General features: G+C 48.8%; 1 protein-coding gene across 2 annotated transcripts in view; it reads left to right on the forward strand.

The window, feature by feature from the left end:
- The window catches only part of PUM3 (pumilio RNA binding family member 3), a 198,189-nt gene that overhangs the window by 25,819 nt on the left and 146,050 nt on the right, over positions 1-26,320 (forward strand). For both annotated transcript variants that reach the window (XM_075339844.1, XM_075339852.1), the window contains exons 5-7: positions 6,818-6,893; positions 10,952-11,045; positions 21,479-21,545. In XM_075339844.1, the coding sequence (XP_075195959.1) occupies positions 6,818-6,893; positions 10,952-11,045; positions 21,479-21,545 (237 nt within the window). The remainder of the gene's footprint in view (positions 1-6,817; positions 6,894-10,951; positions 11,046-21,478; positions 21,546-26,320) is intronic.

A 26,320-nucleotide genomic window follows, 5' to 3' on the forward strand; every position in this document is an offset into this window, starting at 1 on the left:
CTCCCAATGGAGCGACAAAGAAGAAGGGAATTTTGTTTACTTACCGTAAATTCCTTTTCTTCTAGCTCCTATTGGGAGACCCAGCACCCGCCCCTGTTCACTTCGGGCTGTTGTTCTTTTGTGTACACATGTTGTTCATGTTGAATTGTTCTTTGGTTCATGGTTTAGTTCTCCGAACATCCTTCGGATTGAGTTTACCTTAGACCAATTTATAAGTTTCCTCCTTCGGCACCAAAACTGATGGGCCCGTGATGCACGGGAGGGTGTATAGGCAGAGGGGAGGGGTTACACTTAATTAAAGTGTAATACTTTGTGTGGCCTCCGGAGGCAGAAGCTATACACCCAATTGTCTGGGTCTCCCAATAGGAGCTAGAAGAAAAGGAATTTACGGTAAGTAAACAAAATTCCCTTCTTTTCTGATTTTTCCCTTTATAGATATATTTTTGAGTGAAATGTAAATTGTTTTTTTATTCTATAAATTACTGACTTGACTCGGGAAGAGTTCAGAAATCAATATTTTGTGAAATAACCATGATTTTTAATCATAGCTTTCATGCGTCTTGGCATGCTTTCCACCAGTCTTTCACACTGCTTTTGGGTGACCTTATGCCACTCCTGGTGCTAAAGTGTAAGCAGTGCTTCTTTGTTTGATAGTTTGTGACTATCCATCTTCCTCTTTATCACATTCCAGAGGTTTTCAATGGGGTTCAGATCTATAGATTGGGCTGGCCATGACATGGTTTTGATGTGGTGGTCCTTCAACCACACATTGATTGACCTAGCTGTGTGGCATAGAGCATTGTCCTGCTGGAAAAAACAGTCCTCAGAGTTGGGGAACATTTGCCTGAGCAGAAGGAAGCAACTGTTTATCCAGGATAACCTTGTATGCGGCTTGAGTCATACGTCCTTCGCAAAGTTTAATCTACCCAATTCCAGCTTTGCTGAAGCATCCCCAGATCATCACCGATCCTCCACCAAATTTCACAGTGGGTGCAAGACACTGTGGCTTGAACGCCTTTCCAAGTCTCCGTCTAACCATTAGATGACCATGTGTTAGGCAAACCTGAAAATTTAAACTCATCAGTGAAGGTTACCTTACTCTAGAAATTGGGCAGATTTTAACTTTGCGAAGGACGTAAGAATGGTTATGCCTGCCCCTGTAATCCACTGAGTGTTTTCTAGAGGTAAGATCAAAAACATTTCTAACCATTGGAGCTGTAGGCTGTGTTCACTTGCAGCAGTTAGGGGTTTTTTTGTTTGTTTTTTTTGTCTGCTTTCTTGGCAGAAAAACAGCCATTTTTAGGCATTTTAAACTCATTTTTATATGCCAAATTACATTTATGATTTGTCTACAGTACATGTATATGTTAATGATGTTTGCTTTTGCATTTTTTAGCTTTTTGTTACTTTTTCACTGCTTTCTATGGCTGAAAAATAAAACTGAAAGAATTGACATGTTGCAAATTTTTTTTAATAAATGCTGTACATTTACCGTATTTTTCGGACTATAAGACGCACCTGACCATAAGACGCACCCTGGTTTTAGAGGAGGAAAATAGGAAAATAAAATTTTAAGCAAAAAATGTGGTCATGACACACTTATGGGGCGAGGATCTGCTGCTGACACTGTTATGGGGGTAATGTCCTGCTCACATACTCCCCAGCCTGCTCACATACTCGCCAGCCTGCTCATATACTCCCCAGCCTGCTTATATACTCCCCAGCCTGCTCATATACTCTCCAGCCTGCTCACATACTCCCCAGCCTGCTCACATACTCCCCAGCCTGCTCACATACTCCCCAGCCTGCTCACATACTCCCCAGCCTGCTCACATACTCCCCAGCCTGCTCACATACTCCCCAGCCTGCTCACATACTCCCCAGCCTGCTCACATACTCCCCAGCCTGCTCACATACTCCCCAGCCTGCTCACATACTCCCCAGCCTGCTCACATACTCCCCAGCCTGCTCACATACTCCCCAGCCTGCTCACATACTCCCCAGCCTGCTCACATACTCCCCAGCCTGCTCACATACTCCCCAGCCTGCTCACATACTCCCCAGCCTGCTCACATACTCCCCAGCCTGCTCACATACTCCCCAGCCTGCTCACATACTCCCCAGCCTGCTCACATACTCCCCAGCCTGCTCACATACTCCCCAGCCTGCTCACATACTCCCCAGCCTGCTCACATACTCCCCAGCCTGCTCACATACTCCCCAGCCTGCTCACATACTCCCCAGCCTGCTCACATACTCCCCAGCCTGCTCACATACTCCCCAGCCTGCTCACATACTCCCCAGCCTGCTCACATACTCCCCAGCCTGCTCACATACTCCCCAGCCTGCTCACCTACTCCCCAGCCTGCTCACATACTCCCCAGCCTGCTCACCTACTCCCCAGCCTGCTCATATACCCCCATCATCCTGGTGTATGGCCGCATCCTGTGGTACATAAAAAAAAATAAACGTTCATACTCTCCTCACCTCACTCCCTGCAGCACCGCTCCTCTTACCGTCTATGTCAGCGGCAGCACCGCTGAGTGCAGCCGTCCCCCTGCAGCATCACGATGTCCTCCGGTGGTCTGCCGGCGGCTGCATGTGGACACGTGCGCACAGCGATGACGTCATCGCTGTGCACGCCGCTAGTCTCCACGCAAGTCAGCTGACCGGCACAGACAGGAGGAGATTGCGGTGCTGCAGGGGAACGGTGAGTAATGTGTACTGATTCACTGCACCCCGCACTGATGATGATGTTCGGGGGGCAGTGAATACAGCCGCACATGATCACTCTAGGCTGCAGTTGCCAGGGGTGATCATGCGGACTGGCTGTTTATCCCTCGCCCATCACGCCGCCCACCTGTCAGCGCCGGCTTCAGCGCTGAGAGATGATGGGCGGGAGGATGGTCGTGCATATTAAATGAGCGGGTCCACGTGGTCACGGCAGACGTTGCTACAGCCTGCTCGTGCCCCCGATGACCCGCTCCACCGCCAGGGTGGATAAAAATCTTGATTTTTTAAAAAAAATCAAAAAAATCAGATTTTTTTGATTTAAATCAGATTTTTTTGATTTAAATCATTTGATTTAAATCAGATTTTTTAATCACATTGTACACAAGCAAAACTTTGTCTTTTTGCAAATCTAATTGTTTTACACAAATAAAAATATTAAAACAGTTGATTATGAAACCTAATAATTTTTATTTGCACTATTAAACACTCAGAATTGAACTACAGAGAGTAAGTAATTTTTAACAATAGCCTATCTCTAACGTTTGAAGTAAGCAAACATCTTCAGTGAATACATCAGTCCTTTAAGCCTACTGTTTATTTAGGACTTTTAATAGGAAAACCAGTTGTCCTGCTTTAGCAGTTCCTAAGCGGTTTCGGACTGTTGTGTGCACAAAACCAAATGAAGAAAACAATCTCTCTACTCCTGCGGATGAAGCCGATGCAGTCAGTAGCTGAGTAGCTAGATTTATTATCTTTGCTGGAAGAACAAGTGATTGCGACTTCCACCAGTCCAGTGGTTTTAGTTCATTAACGACGTTATCTGCAAACATGTATTTTTGAAATGGTGCAGATTCACACTTCAATTTCAGCACAGTTGCCACAATGTCATGGTTAGTATTGGCGAGCCACTCCATTGCAGAGTTGATTTCCGCCTCAGATAATTTTTTCCCTCTGTAGATGGGATGCAAGATATTGGCTAAATAGTGTTCTTCTTTTAATGCTTGGTCCTTCCGGTGCTGTATTGCAACCTTTACATTGTTTGAGAGGTTCAAGAGATCTAGAGAACCTTCTAAATCTTTCCAAACTTCTGTGGCATCAGCTATGGTTGCAGTATCTTTCTGCATTTTATCCAACGCAATCGATATTGGCTTTAACCTTTCCAAAAGGTCCTCGGCATTTCTCTTCACACCAAGATTTAATACTTTGCTTCGTATATTAGCATCAATTTTATCCCGATGTGTTTCGCAAATGGACAGTAATTTTGAACAGTTGTTAATAAACAGTTCCAAGCAGTCAGCCAAGGTATTCCATCTAACATATTGTGGTAGAACCAACTTCAGTCCTCCCATTTCCTTGTAGGTTGCATGTGCAAAATGATTATTGCGGAAATATTTAACAATTTCTACATGTTCCTTGACACCCAAAATATGCAGGTCTTTTGCCAAAAGATGCAACAAATGGGCAGAACAACCATATGTAATGACATTTGTGTCATCCTGTGCCAGTTCCGCTCGCATTTTTGCCACATTGCTTGCGTTATCAGTAACTAAGCTCCTTACTTTACATCCAAACTGTTCTTGGCATTGGTGAATTGAGTTCTTAGCAATTTCAAGTAAATATTCAGCAGTATGTGAATTTCCAGATGTGTCGATTGTGTCTGTAAGGTAAGTTTCACCATCTTCTGTTGTGACACAAGTGCAAATTATGGGGTCGTTGTGGCTGTTGCTCCAACCATCCAAGCTCATGTTAACAACCTTGTCTTTCAAATATTTTGTACAAGCCGCTCTTTCTATGTCGTATACAGCCTGAAGATGTTTTCCTGAGATATCAAATCTACTTGGTGGTTTGTAGCCTGGTCTAATTCCTTCGATCATTTGTACAAACAATGGGTGCTCAACTAGTCGGAAAGAAGAATTGGTTGCAAATATGAATTTAGCAATTAATTCATCAAAATGTTCTTTCTGGCTCGTCGTAGTCTTTAAGATGAATTTTTCTACACTTTGTTGCACGCAAAGTTTTTTTTTGGGCTGCTTTGTTGAAGTTGTACTCAGATATTGATTGTCACGTGCAGCACAAGCCATATTTGACCCTGAAAGCACAGAAATTAAAAATATAAATCGACTGCGTATTTGAAGAAATATAACGAAAATATTGAAACAAACTTTTTGAACAATGTAATGGTCCTCGTCCTATAAGGGCTGTCTCAAAAGTTATGCTACTCAAGTTTTCCGGTGAGGTTGCTGTAATACTGGTAACTAATATCAGAGCCTCAGCAACTGAAAAAAATTATGTCACAAAAGTTTTAAAAATGTTTTTTTTTTAAAATGGTCAATTTGGCAGACTTCAAAAGTGAATTGCAGCCTACAATAAAAAAAAAATAAGCGTATACACACTTTATTTTTACTTAAAGGACATGTGCACCTTTATTTTTTAAGGTGCAGCCAGTCACAGTGTGCACATGTCCTCCCCCCGCAGCTCTCTTACCTCTGATGTCAGCGCTGCGGGGATCCGTGGCTTCGTTCTGCCCGTCCGCGAGCGCGCCTCCATTCATTTCAATGGAGCGTGAGGCCCGCTGACGTCACGCCGCTGGATCACTGCGAGTAGGCCGCAACCGGAGGACGGGAGCCACGGATCTCAGCGCTGCGGGGATCGGAGGTAAGAGCGCTGCGGGGGGGGGGACATGTGCACCTTAAAAAAATAAAGGTGCACATGTCCTTTAGCGTTCATTTTCTGTGAAATATTGCCTTAACATAAATTTAAATTCTATACTCCAGAACTACCAGTGCTAGAATTTTTTCTTTTCATAGACTTTAACCATCCCAGTAAAATGTCTGTTAAAAAAAATAGGTTGTAAATTAATTGCCAGACTTACCACTAGTACTAGGCTCCTGGTGCATAAGAAGCTGTGGGGGTTCATTGACATTAGTTGTATCACTATCAACATCTTCATTTCCCTTCTGGTTGCAGTTTTCATAATGTGATTTCAAACGGCAAACAAGTCCTTGGATATCCTTTTGACAGTATTTGCACTTTGCTCTTGCACCTTTCTTTCCAAGATATGCTGCTGGCATCTCAACAAAATGAACCCAAATAGGGTCTCTCTTACGACCTGCTGCCATGGCTCACACAGATCACTTATGAAGTTTGATTGTTACTACAGCCTGAGCCAAGCACTGCTGATGTTACTACAGCCTGAGCCAAGTACTGCTGACTATCCAACAAGTTTGGGCATGTCAACTGAATGCAGGGAAAAAGAAACTAAACCAAAACTGAAACCAAGCTAGAAGTGTGGAATTAAAGGGGCAGTATGAACAAAATGTGGAGGCTATTAATAGTTTATACAATTAAGACATGCTGCTTTTAAACACCTACCTATTGCCATATAGTAAAACAAAAAAGATTTTTACTTACTTTGGGGTCCCCCCCTCACCCTGGCGTTAGATCGTTGCCCCTAGTTTCGTCCGTGTAACTATGGGCGCACATGCACACTGCTCTCACTTCTCATTTTAATCGTGATTTATATTAAAAAAAAACCTTTTGATTTAAATCATGATTAAAATCATGATTTAAATCGATCCGATTTAAATAGAAAAAAATCTTTTGATTTAAATCGTGATTTAAATCGTGATTTAAATCGGCGTGATTTTAAATCAATCCACCCTGTCCACCGCAGCACCCTCATTCCCTGCAGCCCTATATTCAGACCATAAGACACACCCCCCACTTTCCCCCAACATTTGGGGGGGGAAAGTGCGTCTTATGGTCCGAAAAATACGGTATCTTCTCTACAAGTAGGTAAACTTTCCACATTTTATAAGTCATTGTAAAATTATTCACGTGTTACCAGAATCCAAAGATAAGAAATAAGAATCCGTATTAATTGACAAGTCCCGATTTTCATGGGTGAATCCCTTTGGATTCCTGGTCACGGCTGACTCTGTAGTACCTGGCTGTATTGGTTCCTCTGTGCGGCATCATAACGTTGAGGTTTTTTTTGAGACATATTCTCTCACTTAGTGCATTTTTTTTTTTTTTTAGTTCTATATTATTTAATTTCCGTTATTTTTTTTATTTGTGTGTCTAGAAAAGACTGTGATGCAGCAAAGAGATCCCGATTGATGGCTGAACTGGAGAAGCTGCTTGAAGGGAACGTGAAGAGTGTAAGTGAAGCTGATCAGACCCTCCTCCTTCCTGGGTCAGACCACATAATATGATTACACGCTCCCTGCTCAGGATTTAATTGCTTTTACTTAGGAAAGGATCAATGAGAGCACTTTGACTGTAAGGAACATAAGTCAGCTTAATTAGATGACATAACAGATCAATATACAGTACAGGTACATGTGCCTTTAGTGTCTCCTGAGAGATGGGTATTGTGGTGAATATGAAGGAGCCCAATGTGTACACATTATATGCTGCCATTTACTTATACCCAGAACATCCTGTAACTAATATTGGACCTCAAATGCATGTACATCCATTATCTAACATTTCCATTTAACTAAAGATGTGAGTCCTCAAGTGCTGTAGCTCAAATACTATGGTAATCCATAACCATCAGTACATGCTTCTAATTAGTATAAGTCTTCATGGCAGACAGATTCATCTGAAATGAATGCTGTGGAGTTAGGTGATTTTCTTACTTTTTTGGCCTATAAGCTGCGGCCACCACCACCGGGCTCTTTTATACAGCATTCTAACATAAAAAACACTTTATAATACTTACCTAACGGTCGCGCGGTGGGCCGTATGGGTGTCTCCGGTGCCGACGCCGCCTCTTTTGGCCATCTTTGTTCTACTTCTTCTCTAGCCATGGTGCATGACGCGTCCGACGTCATCCACACTCACCGGCATTCAGGTCCTGAGCAGGCACACTTTGATCTGTCCTGAGTAGGGCAGATCAAAGTATTATAGTGCGCTTGCGCAGGACCGGCGAGTGTGTATGACGTTGATGTGTCATGCACACAGGCTTCAGAAAGAGGACGAAGATGGCCGAAATAGGCGGTGCTGGCACCGGAGGATGAAGACGCCCATATGGCGAACCGCACGACCGTTAGGTGAGTATTATAAAGTGTTTATGTTCTCACAGCGGCCTGGGCTCTTATATACAGCATCTTAGAATGCTGTATAAAAGAGCCCGGTGGTGGTGGCCATAGCTTATACGCCGAAAAAGTGTTGACAGGTTGCCTTTAAAGGGAACCAATCACCAGGATTTTCATATAAAATTAAAAGTCTACCTGTCTTGTTGAACATGATATCTGATTTTCAGGCTGGCTGTTAAGTTGTGGACAAATATATATATATATATATATATATATATATATATATATATATATATATATATATATATATATATATATATATATATATATATATATATATATATATATATATATATAATTCGTGGGAAAAGTTTCAGTAAAGCTTGCAATTTATTCATTGACAGTCTTCACTGTTTAATTGTGCATTTCGACACAGCTGTCAATCACTGTGTAGCACCGCCCACTGGACTAATGCATTCAAACACCAAGAAGTCAATAAAATGCTAAATTGTTTCCCATAAACTTCTATATCATTCTTCTCAGCTTCTGTATAGCATGCTGTGCACACATCACACATGTACAGTTAGGTCCAGAAATATTTGGACAGTGACACAATTTTCGCGAGTTGGGCTCTGCATGCCACCACATTGGATTTGAAATGAAACCTCTACAACAGAATTCAAGTGCAGATTGTAACGTTTAATTTGAAGGTTTGAACAAAAATATCTGATAGAAATTGTAGGAATTGTACACATTTCTTTACAAACACTCCACATTTTAGGAGTTCAAAAGTAATTGGACAAATAAACCAAACCCAAACAAAATATTTTTATTTTCAATATTTTGTTGCGAATCCTTTGGAGGCAATCACTGCCTTAAGTCTGGAACCCATGGACATCACCAAACGCTGGGTTTCCTCCTCCTTAATGCTTTGCCAGGCCTTTACAGCCGCAGCCTTCAGGTCTTGCTTGTTTGTGGGTCTTTCCGTCTTAAGTCTGGATTTGAGCAAGTGAAATGCATGCTCAATTGGGTTAAGATCTGGTGATTGACTTGGCCATTGCAGAATGTTCCACTTTTTTGCACTCATGAACTCCTGGGTAGCTTTGGTTGTATCCTTGGGGTCATTGTCCATCTGTACTATGAAGCGCCGTCCGATCAACTTTGCGGCATTTGGCTGAATCTGGGCTGAAAGTATATCCCGGTACACTTCAGAATTCATCCGGCTACTCTTGTCTGCTGTTATGTCATCAATAAACACAAGTGACCCAGTGCCATTGAAAGCCATGCATGCCCATGCCATCACGTTGCCTCCACCATGTTTTACAGAGGATGTGGTGTGCCTTGGATCATGTGCCGTTCCCTTTCTTCTCCAAACCTTTTTCTTCCCATCATTCTGGTACAGGTTGATCTTTGTCTCATCTGTCCATAGAATACTTTTCCAGAACTGAGCTGGCTTCATGAGGTGTTTTTCAGCAAATTTAACTCTGGCCTGTCTATTTTTGGAATTGATGAATGGTTTGCATCTAGATGTGAACCCTTTGTATTTACTTTCATGGAGTCTTCTCTTTACTGTTGACTTAGAGACAGATACACCTACTTCACTGGAGTGTTCTGGACTTCAGTTGATGTTGTGAATGGGTTCTTCTTCACCAAAGAAAGTATGCGGCGATCATCCACCACTGTTGTCATCCGTGGACGCCCAGGCCTTTTTGAGTTCCCAAGCTCACCAGTCAATTCCTTTTTTCTCAGAATGTATCCGACTGTTGATTTTGCTACTCCAAGCATGTCTGCTATCTCTCTGATGTATTTTTTCTTTTTTTTTCAGCCTCAGGATGTTCTGCTTCACCTCAATTGAGAGTTCCTTAGACCGCATGTTGCCTGGTCACAGCAACAGCTTCCAAATGCAAAACCACACACCTGTAATCAACCCCAGACCTTTTAACTACTTCATTGATTACAGGTTAACGAGGGAGACGCCTTCAGAGTTAATTGCAGCCCTTAGAGTCCCTTGTCCAATTACTTTTGGTCCCTTGAAAAAAAGGAGGCTATGCATTACAGAGCTATGATTCCTAAACCCTTTCTCCGATTTGGATGTGAAAACTCTCATATTGCAGCTGGGAGTGTGCACTTTCAGCCCATATTATATATATATAATTGTATTTCTGAACATGTTTTTGTAAACAGCTAAAATAACAAAACTTGTGTCACTGTCCAAATATTTCTGGCCCTGACTGTACAACATGACAGGTTCCTTTTGTAAGATTCCCTCTCGCCTTGCTATTGATCAGCGTCTCACAAGCAGCTCAGTATGTGGCTTTTGGGACCACTTTGTGCCGCCCCAGCTGCAGAAACAGATATGGGTGTTCACTATTGGCAGCTACTTTGGTAAAAGCTGTATAATAAAGTCAAATCTTTAGTAGGCATTCCCCCCTCTAATGCTTAGTGTGGCGCAATGCTTTCTATTGTATGTGTAAGTGATAGGTAATTGTCATTTATGATGGTGGTAATGCTGTCTGCCATCTCCTGTGGCCTGTTATATTCACCTCTTACCAGCAGATGGCAGGCGGCCAGCATTAAATACAGATACATATGAGCCTGAAGGGCACGAGCTAGAGATTGTACTATAACCCCCTCTGCCTTTTATATAAGGTTATTGTTAGTGATGAGTGAGCACAACCATGCTCGGGGGCTCGGTAATCGAAACAAGCAAATTAGTCGCCCGGACGGGCCTGACTCGTATTCAAGTATAATGGAAGTCAATAAGAAACTCGAGCATTTTTCTAGAAGCTCTTCCAGAAAAATGCTGTAGTTTCCCATTGACTTGCATTATACCCAGTACTCGAGTGGAGCCCTGCTGGTTGCAGGTACCGAGCCCCCGAGCATGGGAGTGCCCACTCATCAGTAGTTAGCACTTTCTCTAAACCGCCTCTGAGCTAGAGTTTTCGTTTCCTATAAATTAGAAGTTCACTCTTCTCCAGAGAGAAGGCATTTTGTTTTCTTTGGAAACCTTTCTTCCATAAAATGTTACTTGTCACCTATATCCTGACGCGCACATATCTAGGAGTATAAGGAATGTGCCGTTCTTGGGAACACAGTGATTTGCATTGCAGTGAGTGTGATGGAGAAAATGGCATTGTGTATCTGACCACCCCTTTTACCTGTATTGTGTCCCCCAGATTGCCTTTGCCCATGATACCACCAGGGTGATCCAATGTTATATAAAACATGCCAGTGAGAAACAAAGGAAAGCAATTTTTGAAGAACTTAAAGGTATTGTTTTGTTTTATTGTATGTTTCACATTTGCATGTCACCTATCCAGTCTGATGCCTTGTGTTATTTCATTGTCAAGTCAGAGCAGACGCCATGTGTAAACGAGTGCAGCGTAAAGGAGCCATTAATAAGAAGTGCCTTTCATAACATATATGGTCATTGAAGGGGTTTTCCTATTTTGGATAACCTTTGTTCCCTGATTTCAGCCTATTTTACAAAACTCCCCGTCGCCGCATCAGGCTCTGATCTCCACTGCTGGTCTATGGCATTGTTTTCCACATTGGCTACAGAGCTGTCAATGTGACATCAATCAGTGAGCTCAACCCAAGTTGATGGTTTGAGCCTCTTGACGAACTAATTGGCTGCAGACTATAACACACGGGGAGCAGTGGTGAGACGTGACGTCAGCACTGCAGACTATAACACACGGGGAGCAGTGGTGAGACGTGACGTCAGCACTGCAGACTATAACACACGGGGAGCAGTGGGGAGACGTGACGTCAGCACTGCAGACTATAACACACGGGGAGCAGTGGTGAGACGTGACGTCAGCACTGCAGACAATAACACACGGGGAGCAGTGGTGAGACGTGACGTCAGCAGTGCAGACAATAACACACGGGGAGCAGTGGTGAGACGTGACGTCAGCACTGCAGACAATAACACACGGGGAGCAGTGGTGAGACGAGACGTGACGTCAGCACTGCAGACTATAACACACGGGGAGCAGTGGTGAGACGTGACGTCAGCACTGCAGACTATAACACACGGGGAGCAGTGGTGAGACGTGACGTCAGCACTGCAGACTATAACACACGGGGAGCAGTGGGGAGACGTGACGTCAGCACTGCAGACAACAACACACGGGGAGCAGTGGTGAGACGTGACGTCAGCACTGCAGACAATAACACACGGGGAGCAGTGGTGAGACGTGACGTCAGCACTGCAGACTAACACACGGGGAGCAGTGGTGAGACGTGACGTCAGCACTGCAGACAATAACACACGGGGAGCAGTGGGGAGACGTGACGTCAGCACTGCAGACTATAACACACGGGAGCAGTGGGGAGACGTGACGTCAGCACTGCAGACTATAACACTCGGGGAGCAGTGGTGAGACGTGACGTCAGCACTGCAGACAATAACACACGGGGAGCAGTGGTGAGACGTGACGTCAGCACTGCAGACTATAACACACGGGGAGCAGTGGTGAGACGTGACGTCAGCAGTGCAGACAATAACACACGGGGAGCAGTGGTGAGACGTGACGTCAGCACTGCAGACTATAACACTCGGGGAGCAGTGGTGAGACGTGACGTCAGCACTGCAGACAATAACACACGGGGAGCAGTGGTGAGACGTGACGTCAGCACTGCAGACAATAACACTCGGGGAGCAGTGGTGAGACGTGACGTCAGTACTGCAGACTATAACACACGGGGAGCAGTGGTGAGACGTGACGTCAGCACTGCAGACAATAACACACGGGGAGCAGTGGTGAGACGTGACGTCAGCACTGCAGACAATAACACACGGGGAGCAGTGGTGAGACGTGACGTCAGCACTGCAGACTATAACACACGGGGAGCAGTGGGGAGACGTGACGATGGAGGTTCAGTAAAGTATAGGTTGTTTAAACCAAACTGCAGTAGGGAGACAAACGTTTTGCGAAATCCAAAAAAACCCTTCTAAGACTGCTACAGTTATATGAGGAACTTATGCCATCCTTCATACACCCTGTGTCAGACACTTAAGTCCCAAACGTATTACCTTTCTTTGTCGCTCTATTGGGAGACCCAGACAATTGGGTTGTATAGGCTATGCCTCCGGAGGCCGCACAAAGTACTACACTTAAAAGTGTTAAGCCCCTCCCCTTCTGCCTATACACCCCCCGTGCTCCCACGGGCTCCTCAGTTTTTTGCTTTGTGCGAAGGAGGTCAGACACGCACAGCACAGCTCCACAGATTGGTCAGCAGCAGCTGCTGACCATGTCGGATGGAAGACAAGTGGGCCCATATAGGGCCCCCAGCATGCTCCCTTCTCACCCCACTCTTGTCGGCGGTGTTGTTAAGGTTGAGGTATCCATTGCGGGTACGGAGGCTGGAGCCCACATGCTGCTTTCCTTCCCCATCCCCCTCAGGGCTCTGGGCGAAGTGGGATCTTATCGGTCTCCAGGCACTGAGACCGTGCTTCATCCACAACTCCTGTGGGGACTGCTGGATAGGAGCCGGGTACCGTTCAGGGACATGGCCCTGCTACGTGAAGGTACTCTGTATCCCTGTGGGGACCGCGCACGGCAACACCTCAGCTTTGCTGTGTGTGCTAGTGCACCGGGCCGCGGCGCTGACCGGGTTAAATGTGCCATTACACACTCAGCGTCGCTGAGTGTGTTTATATGTAGGGGCTACCGCGCTAACCGCCGCTGCCATGGGAAACTGCGGCGCGGCTGGGACTTGTAGTTCGCCGGGGACTTCGGCGTGTACCGCGCTTTTACGGCGGACACGCTTATACTCGAGTCCCCGGCTTACTTGCGGCCTAGTTTTCCCTTTCTCCCGCCCTCAGCCCTGACAGGCAGGGGGAAGGGCGGGACGCTGCACGGAACGAGCAGCACTGAGGGCTGGAGTATGATTTGCATACTCCACCCCCCCTCACTGTGCACAGTGCGGGCACCAGTTCCCGCACTTTCTCGGCCACGCCCACGGCTCCCTCCTCTCGTCAGGACGCCGCAGCCATTCCTGTCAGCTCCTCCGACGCTGCAGAGAGGGATTAACCCTGGGAGACCCAGACACGGTCTCTGGTGGCCTCACAACCGTTTTAAAGCGGGTGGTAAGCAGCACCTGTTGGTGCTAGCCCCATGGTGCTGTAGTGTATTGATACATGATTTGTTTATAGTATATACTCTACACTGTATGAGCACAGTCCATTCTGGCTATATACCCTATTGTGTTACACAGGGAAAACAATAGCATGGCGCCCACAAAAGGCAGGGGTGCCAAAACACAGGCTTATTATGCTGCCTGCGCCGCATGTATGACCCCACTACCGGCAGGTTCCACTGACCCTCATTGTGTACACTGTTCGGCCCCTGTGGCACTTATTCAGCCAGAGCCTCTGCTAAGAGGGTCCCAGGGGGAGCCACCTGTTGACACTGTCCAGGTGACGGGGACTGAGTTTGCAAAACTCTCTGAGACTATGGCTAAGATACTAGAAGCCTTGCAGTCCAGGCCGGTATCTCAGCAAAGGGACTCTGTTGAATCATTGTCCCCTGACCCCCCTCAGTTGGTCCAACAATGTCCTCCCGGGGTATCTCATACATCCCAGGCTGAGGGTTATGACTTAGACCCCAGCCCCAGACCGAATAAGCGGACTCGCTTAGAATTTCCCTCGACATCATATTGTTCAGGGTCTCAGCGGGGGGAATCTCTGGTTGATGATGCGGAGACAGCTGATCAGGATTCTGATCCTGAGGGCGCTCTCAATCTTAATACTCCAGACGGGGACGCCATAGTGAACGATCTTATTGCGTCCATCAATCAAATGCTGGATATCTCTCCCTCAGCTCCTCCGGCGGAGGAGTCAGTGTCTCAGCAGGAGAAATTCCGTTTCAGGTTCCCCAAGCGTACACCGAGTATGTTTCTAGGCCACTCTGATTTCAGAGAGGCAGTCCAGAATCACCATGCTTGTCCAGATAAGCGTTTTTCTAAGCGCCTTAAGGATACACGTTATCCTTTTCCCCCTGACGTGGTTAAAGGTTGGACTCAGTGTCCCAAAGTGGATCCTCCAATCTCCAGACTGGCGGCTAGATCCATACTTGCAGTGGAAGATGGGGCCTCGCTCAAAGATGCCACTGACAGGCAGATGGAGCTCTGGTTGAAATCCATCTATGAAGCTATCGGAGCTTCTTTTGCCCCAGCATTCGCAGCCGTATGGGCGCTACAAGCTATCTCAGCAGGTCAGGCGCAAATTGAAGCAGCTGCGCCACAAGTGGCATCCATTACCACCCAGACCTCGGCAATTGCGTCTTACGCTATTAATGCTGTCCTGGACTCTGCGAGCCGTACGGCGATTGCGGCCGCCAATTCGGTGGTACTCCGCAGGGCCTTGTGGCTACGGGAATGGAAGGCAGATTCTGCTTCCAAAAAAGCGCTTAACCAGTTTGCCAATTTCTGGCGACAGGCTGTTTGGCGAGCGTCTGGATGAAATCATCAAACAATCCAAGGGAAAGGATACATCCTTACCCCAGCCCAAACAGAACATACCCCAACAGAGGAGAGGGCAGTCGAGGTTTCGGTCCTTTCTGGGCGCGGGCAGGTCCCAATTCTCCTCGTCCAAAGGGTCTCAGAAGGAACAAAGGAACTCTGATGCATGGCGGTCTAAGTAACGTCCTAAAAAGACCACCGGAGGCGCCGCTAACAAAGCGGCTTCCTCATGACTTTCGACCTCCTCTAGTAGCATCCTCGGTCGGTGGCAGGCTCTCCCGCTTTTGCGACACCTGGCTGCCACAAATAAAAGACCGCTGGGTGAGAGACATTCTGTCTCACGGTTACAAGATAGAGTTCACCTCTCGTCCCCCGACTCGATTCTTCAGGTCATCCCCGCCTCCCGAGCGAGCCGAGGCTCTTCTACAGGCGCTGGGCACTCTGAAGGCGGAAGGAGTGGTGGTCCCTGTTCCTCTTCAGCAACAGAGCCACGGTTTTTACTCCAACTTGTTTGTGGTCCCAAAGAAGGACGGGTCTTTCCGCCCGGTCCTGGACCTGAAACTGCTCAACAAACACGTAAAAACCCGACGGTTCAGGATGGAATCCCTCCGCTCCGTCATCACCTCAATGTCCCAAGGAGATTTCCTTGCATCGATCGATATCAAAGATGCTTATCTCCACGTACCGATTGCTCCAGAGCACCAGCGCTTCTTGCGCTTCGCCATAGGAAACGAACACCTGCAATTTGTGGCACTGCCGTTCGGCCTGTCAACAGCCCCACGGGTTTTTACCAAGGTGATGGCTACTGTAGTAGCGCTCCTACACTCGCAGGGTCACTCGGTGATTCCGTATTTGGACGATCTGCTGATCAAGGCACCCTCTCAAGAGGCATGCCAACGCAGCCTCGACGCTACCCTGGAGACTCTCCAGGGTTTCGGGTGGATCATCAATTTTCCAAAGTCAAATCTGACACCGGCCCAATCGCTGACATATCTTGGCATGGAGTTTCATACCCTCTCAGCGATAGTGAAGCTTCCGCTGATCAAACAGCAGTCACTATAGAAAGGGGTACAATCTCTCCTTCAAGCCCAGTCACACCCCTTGAGGCGCCTCATGCACTTCCTGGGGAAGATGGTGGCACCAATGGAGGCAGTCCCTTTCGCGCAGTTTCACCTGCGTCCCCTTCAATGGGACATCTTACGCAAATGGGACAGGAAGCCGACGTCCCTCGACAGGACCGTCTCCCTCTCTCAGGCGACCAAAGCTTCCCTTCGGTGGTGGCTTCTTCCCACTTCATTATCGAAGGGGAAATCCTTCCTACCCCCATCCTGGGAAGTAGTCACGACGGACGCGAGTCTGTCAGGGTGGGGAGCGGTTTTTCTCCACCACAGGGCTCAGGGTACGTGGACCCAGCAAGAGTCCTCGCTTCAGATCAATGTTCTGGAAATACGGGCAGTGTATCTTGCCCTGAAAGCGTTCCAGCAGTGGTTGAAGGGCAAGCAGATCCGAATTCAGTCGGACAACTCCACAGCGGTGGCATACATCAACCACCAAGGCGGCACACGCAGCCGGCAAGCCTTCCAGGAAGTCCGGCGGATTTTGATGTGGGTGGAAGCCACGGCCTCCACCATATCCGCAGTTCACATCCCAGGCGTGGAAAACTGGGAAGCAGATTATCTCAGTCGCCAGGGCATGGACGCAGGGGAATGGTCCCTTCACCCGGACGTGTTCCAGGAGATCTGTTGCCGCTGGGGGGTGCCGGACGTCGACCTCATGGCGTCCCGGCACAACAACAAGGTACCAATGTTCATGGCACGGTCTCAAGATCCCAGAGCTCTGGCGGCAGACGCCTTAGTTCAGGATTGGTCGCAGTTTCAGCTCCCTTATGCGTTTCCTCCGCTGGCACTGTTGCCCAGAGTGTTACGCAAGATCAGGGCCGAATGCCGCCGCGTCATCCTCGTCGCTCCAGACTGGCCGAGGCGGTCGTGGTACCCGGATCTGTGGCATCTCACGGTCGGCCAACCGTGGGCACTACCAGACCGACCAGACTTGCTATCTCAAGGGCCGTTTTTCCATCTGAATTCTGCGGCCCTCAACCTGACTGTGTGGCCATTGAGTCCTGGATCCTAGCGTCTTCAGGGTTATCTCAAGACGTCATTGCCACTATGAGACAAGCTAGGAAACCAACGTCCGCAAAAATCTACCACAGGACGTGGAAAATTTTCCTGTCGTGGTGTTCTGCTCAGGGTATTTCTCCCTGGCCTTTTACCTTGCCCGCTTTTCTGTCCTTCCTTCAATCTGGACTGGAAAAGGGTTTGTCGCTCGGCTCTCTTAAGGGACAAGTCTCAGCGCTCTGTGTTTTTCCAGAAGCCCTAGCCAGACTTCCACAGGTATGCACGTTCCTGCAGGGGGTTTGTCACATCGTCCCTCCTTACAAGCGGCCGTTAGAACCCTGGGATCTGAACAGGGTGCTGATGGTTCTTCAGAAACCACCATTCGAGCCAATGAGGGATATTCCTCTCTCACGCCTTTCGCAGAAAGTGGTTTTTCTAGTAGCAGTCACTTCACTTCGGAGAGTGTCTGAGCTAGCAGCGCTTTCATGCAAAACCCCTTTCCTGGTGTTTCACCAGGACAAGGTGGTTCTACGTCTGGTTCCGGAATTTCTCCCTAAGGTGGTATCCCCCTTTCATCTCAATCAGGATATCTCCTTACCTTCTTTTTGTCCTCATCCAGTTCACCAATGAGAAAAGGATTTGCACTTGTTAGATCTGGTGAGAGCACTCAGAATCTACATTTCTCGTACGGCGCCCCTGCGCCGCTCGGATGCACTCTTTGTCCTTGTCGCTGGCCAGCGTAAAGGGTCACAGGCTTCCAAATCAACCCTGGCTCGGTGGATCAAGGAGCCAATTATCGAAGCTTACCGTTCGGCTGGGCTTCCGGTTCCCTCAGGGCTGAAGGCCCATTCTACCAGAGCCGTGGGCGCGTCCTGGGCTTTGAGGCACCAGGCTACGGCTCAGCAGGTGTGTCAGGCGGCTACCTGGTCGAGTCTGCACACTTTCACGAAGCACTATCAAGTGCATACCTATGCTTCGGCGGATGCCAGCCTAGGTAGACGAGTCCTTCAGGCGGCGGTTGCCCACCTGTAGGAAGAGGCCGTTTTTACGGCTCTCTTACGAGGTATTATTTTACCCACCCAGGGACTGCTTTTGGACGTCCCAATTGTCTGGGTCTCCCAATAGAGCGACAAAGAAGAAGGGAATTTTGTTTACTTACCGTAAATTCCTTTTCTTCTAGCTCTAATTGGGAGACCCAGCACCCGCCCCTGTTTTTTTGTGTACACATGTTGTTCATGTTGAATGGTTTCAGTTCTCCGATATTCCTTCGGATTGAAGTTACTTTAAACCAGTTTATAATTCTTTTTCCTCCTTCTTGCTTTTGCACCAAAACTGAGGAGCCCGTGGGAGCACGGGGGGTGTATAGGCAGAAGGGGAGGGGCTTAACACTTTTAAGTGTAGTACTTTGTGCGGCCTCCGGAGGCATAGCCTATACAACCCAATTGTCTGGGTCTCCCAATTAGAGCTAGAAGAAAAGGAATTTACGGTAAGTAAACAAAATTCCCTTCATTCTCCGCTTTTCCATATTTCTTTGTCGCTCCATTGGGAGACCCAGACAATTGGGTGTATAGCTTCTGCCTCCGGAGGCCACACAAAGTATTACACTTTAAAAAGTGTAACCCCTCCCCTCTGCCTATACACCCTCCCGTGCATCACGGGCTCCTCAGTTTTGTGCTTTGTGTTGAAGGAGGCACACATTCACGCAAGCTCCACATTTTAGTCAGCAGCAGCTGCTGATTATATCGGATGGAAGAAAAGAGGGCCCCAGGGCCCCCGGCATGCTCCCTTCTCACCCCACTAAGTCGGCGGTGCTGTTAAGGTTGAGGTACCCATTGCGGGTACAGAGGCTGGAGCCACATGCCGTTTTCCTTCCCCATCCCTTAGAGGCTCTGGGAGAAGTGGGATCCTATCCGGTCATCCAGGCACTGGGACCGGGCTCCCTCCGCAGCCCCTGTGGGAATCTGCCGGACAGGAGACTTAATATCATCCACAGCATGGACGCAGGGGAATGGTCTCTTCACCCGGACGTTTTTCAAGAGATCTGTTGCCGCTGGGGAACGCCGGACGTCGATCTCATGGCGTCTCGGCACAACAACAAAGTCCCGGCATTCATGGCACGGTCTCAAGATCACAGAGCTCTGGCGGCAGACGCATTAGTTCAGGATTGGTCGCAGTTTCGACTACCTTATGTGTTTCCTCCTCTGGCAATGCTGCCCAGAGTGTTACGCAAGATCAGGTCCGACTGCCGCCGCGCCATCCTCGTCGCTCCAGACTGGGCGAGGAGGTCGTGGTACCCGGATCTGTGGCACCTCACGGTCGGTCAACCGTGGGCACTCCCAGACCGACCAGACTTGCTGTCTCAAGGGCCATTTTTCCATCTGAATTCTGCGGCCCTCAACCTGACTGTGTGGCCATTGAGTCCTGGATCCTAGCGTCCTCAGGGTTATCTCAAGATGTCATTGCCACTATGAGACAGGCCAGGAAACCAACGTCCGCCAAGATCTATCACAGGGCTTGGAGGATCTTCTTATCCTGGTGCTCTGATAAGGGTTTTACCCCCTGGCCGTTTGCCTTACCCACCTTTCTTTCCTTCCTTCAATCCGGAATGGACAAGGGTTTGTCTCTCGGCCCTCTCAAGGGACAAGTTTCGGCGCTTTCCGTGTTTTTTTCAAAAGCGTCTAGCCAGACTTCCGCAGGTCCGCACGTTCCTGCAGGGAGTTTGCCACATAGTCCCACCTTACAAGCGGCCGCTGGAACCTTGGGATCTTAACAGAGTGCTAAGGGCTCTTCAGAAACCACCCTTCGAGCCGCTGCGGGATGTCTCTCTATCACGTCTTTCGCAGAAGGTGGCTTTTCTAGTGGCGGTTACGTCGCTCCGTAGAGTGTCGGAGCTAGCAGCGTTGTCATGCAAAGCCCCCTTCCTGGTTTTTCACCAGGATTAGGTGGTTCTGCGTCCGGTCCCGGAATTCCTCCCTAAGGTGGTATCCCCGTTTCATCTCAATCAGGATATTTCCTTACCTTCATTTTGCCCTCATCCAGTTCACCAATGTGAAAAGGATTTGCACTTGTTAGATCTACTGAGAGCACTCCGGCTCTACGTGTCTCGCACGGCGCCCCTGCGCCGTTCAGATGCGCTCTTTGTCCTTGTCGCTGGCCAGCGTAAAGGGTCGCAGGCGTCCAAGTCAACCTTGGCTCGGTGGATCAAGGAACCGATTCTTGAAGCCTACCGTTCTTTTGGGCTTCCGGTTCCTTCAGGGCTGAAAGCCCATTCTACCAGAGCCGTGGGTGCGTCCTGGGCATTGTGGCACCAGGCTACGGCTCAGCAGGTGTGTCAGGCGGCTACCTGGTCTAGTCTGCACACTTTCACGAAACACTATCAGGTGCATACCTATGCTTCGGCAGATGCCAGCCTAGGTAGGCGAGTCCTTCAGGCGGCGGTTGCCCACCTGTAAGAGGGGGCCGTTTTCGGCTCTTTTTTTATCGAGGTTTTCTTTTACCCACCCAGGGACTGCTTTTGCACGTCCCAATTGTCTGGGTCTCCCAATGGAGTGACAAAGAAGAAGGGAATTTTGTTTACTTACCGTAAATTCCTTTTCTTCTAGCTCCTATTGGGAGACCCAGCACCCGCCCCTGTTCCCTTCGGGCTGTTTGTTCTTTTGTGTACACATGTTGTTCATGTTGAATTGTTCTTTTGGTTCATGGTTCAGTTCTCCGAACATCCTTCGGATTGAATTTACCTTAGACCAATTTATAAGTTTCCTCCTTCCTGCTTTTGCACCAAACTGAGGAGCCCGTCATGCACGGGAGGGTGTATAGGCAGAGGAGAGGGGTTACACTTTTTAAAGTGTAATACTTTGTGTGGCCTCTGGAGGCAGAAGCTATACACCCAATTGTCTGGGTCTCCCAATAGGAGCTAGAAGAAAAGGAATTTACGGTAAGTAAACAAAATTCCCTTCTTTTATATGAGCCATCCCTAACTTTCCGCAGTGGGATCCCTCCTTACAGCTGCACATTTATGTTCTGTGGACTGACCCTCTTGGGCACTTGTACAGACATTTTGATGTATGAAAGAGTAAAGTATTTCATTTTTAATTTTCCTAAATCTCATGTTTTCAACAGAACACATAGTGGACTTAAGCAAATCTAAGTATGCCCGAAATATTGTGAGGAAGTTCCTGATGTACGGGTAAGTTATATTGTGTCCATCTCTGCCATAACTCTTGCAACTGTGCATTAAAGGGAATCTGTCACCAGGTTTTTGACACGTAATCGGAGAGCAGCATAATGTGGGTGGCAGAGATCCTGATTCCAGCGATGTGTCACTTACTGTGCTGGTTAGTGTAGTTTTCATAAAATCACTGTTTAATCAGCAGTAGATTATCATTTTACTGTGTGATAGTAGTAAAACATAAAAAATGCATAAATCTGTGATAGTATCTACCCGAAAAATAAAGGGAGGGGACAATTAAAATGGCACCAAGGAAGAATACACGGCATGTCCAAGTTCACAATAAGTTGGGTTTGATAATGATTGACAGTTTGATGATATATATATATATATATATATATATATATATATATGTATGTTGAAATAAAATAAAAAAATAAATGGAAAACAGGGGAGTCATAAAGGCATATGTGTGCTGTTAAGTCACATTCTTACAAACACATAGGCCTTAGTGGCTCACCTCCCAAATAGACTGCTAATACACACCACACACACACACACACACACACACACACACACACACACACACACACACACACACACACACCTACACCTAGATATATATAGATAGATATAGATATTTCTTTGTCGCTCCATTGGGAGACCCAGACAATTGGGTGTATAGCTACTGCCTCCGGAGGCCACACAAAGTATTACACTTTAAAAAGTGTAACCCCTCCCCTCTGCCTATACACCCTCCCGTGCATCACGGGCCCATCAGTTTTATGCTTTGTGTTGAAGGAGGCACACATGCACACAAGCTCCACATTTTAGTCAGCAGCAGCTGCTGATTGTATCGGATGGAAGAAAAGAGGGCCCCCCACAGGGCCCCCGGCATGCTCCCTTCTCACCCCACTGAGTCGGCGGTGCTGTTAAGGTTGAGGTACCCATTGCGGGTACAGAGGCTGGAGCCCACATACCGTTTTCCTTCCCCATCCCTTAGGGGCTCTGGGAGAAGAGGGATCCTAACCGGTCATCCAGGCACTGGGACCAGGCTCCATCCGCAGCCCCTGGGGGAATCTGACGGACAGGAGACTGGATATCATCAGGGACAGGGCCCTGCATCCATAAGGTACTCTGTGTCCCCTTAGGGACGGTACATGCAGCGCCTGTATTACAGACGCCGCAGCGGCTCCTGTGTGGTTTCTGAGACCGCGCCGACCGCGCCTGTTGGCCGGCCGCGCTTTTAACTTTAGTCCCCGGCTTTTGCGGCCTAGTACCATATACTCCCGCCCCCGGGCCTGCCAGTCAGGGGTAAGGGCGGGACGGCCGACTGGACGTCGGCAGTGAGGGCTGGAGCATACTTTGGTATCCTCCTCCCCCCTCACTGAACACTGTGGGGCACCAGTTTCCCGCACTTTATTAGGCACGCCCACGGCTCCATCCTCCCCTCAGAACGCTGGCAGCCACTGTTATAATCACTTCTGCCGGTGGGGGATTTCAGAACGGGCTCTGCAGTTCTGGGAGAAGTGGGATCCTAACCGGTCGCCGGTCACTGGGACCGGGCTCCCTCCGCAGCCCCTGGGGGAATCTGACGGACAGGAGGCTGGATATCAGGGACAGGGCCCTGCATCCATGAGGTACTCTGTGTCCCCTTAGGGACGGTGCATGCAGCGCCTGTGTTACAGACGCCGCAGCGGCTGCAGTGTGGTTTGTGAGCCGGGACTACCGCGCCGACCGCGCCTGCTGGCCGGCCGCGCTTTTAACTTTAGTCCCCGGCTTTTGCGGCCTAGTACTGTACTCCCGCCCCCGGGCCTGCCAGTCAGGGGTAAGAGCGGGACGGCCGACTGGACGTCGGCAGTGAGGGCTGGAGCATGCTTTGGTATCCTCCTCCCCCCTCACTGAGCACTGTGGGGCACCAGATGCCCGCACTTTATTAGGCACTCCCACGGCTCCATCCTCCCCTCAGAACGCTGGCAGCCATTGTTATAATCATTTCTGCCGGTGGGGGATTTCAGAACGGGCTCCGCAGTTCTGGGAGAAGTGGGATCCTAACCGGTCACTGGGACCGGGCTCCCTCCGCAGCCCCTGGGGGAATCTGACGGACAGGAGGCTGGATATCATCAGGGACAGGGCCCTGCATCCATGAGGTACTCTGTGTCCCCTTAGGGACAGTGCATGCAGCGCCTGTGTTTCAGACGCCGCAGCGGCTGCTTTGTGGTTTGTGAGCCGGGACTACCGCGCCGACCGCGCCTGTTGGCCGGCCGCGCTTTTAACTTTAGTCCCCGGCTTTTGCGGCCTAGTACATGTACTCCCGCCCCCGGGCCTGCCAGTCAGGGGTAAGAGCGGGACGGCCGACTGGTCGGCAGTGAGGGCTGGAGCATGCTTTGGTATCCTCCTCCCCCCTCACTGAGCACTGTGGGGCACCAGATGCCCGCACTTTATTAGGCACTCCCACGGCTCCCTCCTCCCCTCAGAACGCTGGCAGCCATTGTTATAATCACGCATTGTTGACCTTAGGGAGATCAACATATCCACTGCGGAGACACCATCACGTGTTTCTCAACGCAGTGATTCTAGAGCATTGCCCCCTGGGAAGTATGCAAATAAGAAAGCCGCGGAGACACCATCACGTGTTTCTCAACGCTGGCAGGAAACTAGCCAGGTCTTTCACCGGGAAGGAACAACCACGGGAAGGGCAGTCTCCAGTCAAGGAGACCACCTATACCAAACATGGTATCCATCCACAGACAGCCGTTTCGGGGTATTTGCCCCTCATCAGTGTGGAGTAGGAATCTGGCTAGTGGGGGCAATGCCTAGTATAAGACTACTTAAGCAAGCATTGTTGACCTTAGGGAGATCAACATATCCACTGCGGAGACACCATCACGTGTTTCTCAACGCAGTGATTCTAGAGCATTGCCCCCTGGGAAGTATGCAAATAAGAAAGCCGCGGAGACACCATCACGTGTTTCTCAACGCTGGCAGGAAACTTCCCGGTGAAAGACCTGGCTAGTTTCCTGCCAGCGTTGAGAAACACGTGATGGTGTCTCCGCGGCTTTCTTATTTGCATACTTATTTATATCTGCTGTATATTGTATACATTTTCTCTATTCGGCAGCATTATTTGCTTTTGGCTATATCTCTAAGAGGAGACAACAGCATGTCGTCCGCAGAAAGCAAGGGTGCCAAGGCACAGGCTTATTTTGCAACCTGTACCTCTTGTGCGGCTATGTTACCTGCAGGTCCCACCTACCCTCATTGTGACAATGCTAGGCCCCTGTGGCACTCACTCAGCCGGAGCCTCCGGCACTGGTGGGACCCTCGGCTCAGGTGGTACTGCCGGTTTCCACTGCACAGATGGAAGGGACAGAGTTTACAATTTTGACTGAGAAACTCTGAGTCGCTTCACATTCCATGGCTCAGTCTATGGACAGATGGTCTGCTAAGATACTAGAAGCTTGGCAGTCCAGATCGGTAACACAGGGCCAGGGCACTGTGAGTTCATCATCCCCAGGCCCCTCTCGGTCGGTACAGCAAAGGGCTCCTGGGGTGGCACCCAGATCCCACGGCGAGAACTCCGACATGGACCGCAGCCTCAGACAGGCTAAGCGGGCTTGCTGGGAACCTTCCCCGGCTGCATCATGCGGTTCGGGGTCTCAGCATGAGGACCCTCTGGAGGATGAAGCGGAAGTCGCAGCTCAGGGCTCTGATCCTGACGTTGCTCTCAATCTGGATACACCTGAAGGGGACGCCATAGTAAATGACCTTATAACGTCCATCAACCAGGTGCTAGTCCTTCTCCCCCAACTCCACCTATAGAGGAGTCGGCTTCACAGTAGGAGAAACACCAGTTTAGGTTTCCCAAACGTACCCAGAGTGCGTTTTTCGATCACTCTAACTTCAGAGATGCTGTCCAGAAGCACAGAGCATTTCCGGACAAGCGCTTTACTAAGCGCCTTAATGACACACGTTACCCTTTCCCCCCCTGACGTAGTTAAGGGTTGGGCTCAGTGTCCCAAGGTGGATCCTCCAGTCTCCAGACTGGCGGCTAGATCCGTAGTATTAGTGGCAGATGGTTCATCGCTCAAGGATGCCACTGACAGGCAAATAGATTTCATCATGAGCTCTATCTATGAAGCCATAGGCGCGTCTTTTGCTCCGGCCTTCGCAGTCGAGTGGGCACTCCAAGCTATCATCAGCTTGTCTGTCTGAGACTAATGCGGTCGCACGTACCTCTGCTCCGCAGGTTGTGTCTTTGACTTCTCAGGCGTCGGCTTTTTCGTCCTACGCCATGAACGCCGTCCTGGACTCTGCGAGCCGTACAGCGGTAGCATCCGCCAATTCGGGGGCAGTCCGCAGGGCCATGTGGCTACGCGACTGGAAGGCAGACTCTGCTTCCAAGAAGTTCTTAACCGGTTTGCCATTTTCTGGCGACCGTTTGTTTGGCGAGCAATTGGATGAAAAACCGATGGGTGAGAGACATTCCGTCTCACGGTTACAGGATAGAGCTCAGCTCTCATCCTCCGACTTGTCTCTGCAAATGGAGTTGTGATCCCCGTTCCGCTTCAAGAACGTGGTCGCGGTCTTTACTCAAACTTGTTCGGGGTACCAAAAAAGGACGGATCATTCCGGTCCGTTTCCGGGCCTCATTCTGCTCAACAGACACGTGAGAACCAGACGGTTTCGGATGGAATCTCTCCGCTCAGTCATCGCTCCGATGTCCCAGGCAGTCTTCCTAGCATCAATCGACTTCAGGGATGCTTATCTCCATGTGCCGATTACACCAGAGC

The sequence above is a fragment of the Anomaloglossus baeobatrachus genome, chromosome 1 (genome assembly GCF_048569485.1).
Source record: "Anomaloglossus baeobatrachus isolate aAnoBae1 chromosome 1, aAnoBae1.hap1, whole genome shotgun sequence".
In the NCBI taxonomy this organism is placed as follows: domain Eukaryota; kingdom Metazoa; phylum Chordata; class Amphibia; order Anura; family Aromobatidae; genus Anomaloglossus; species Anomaloglossus baeobatrachus.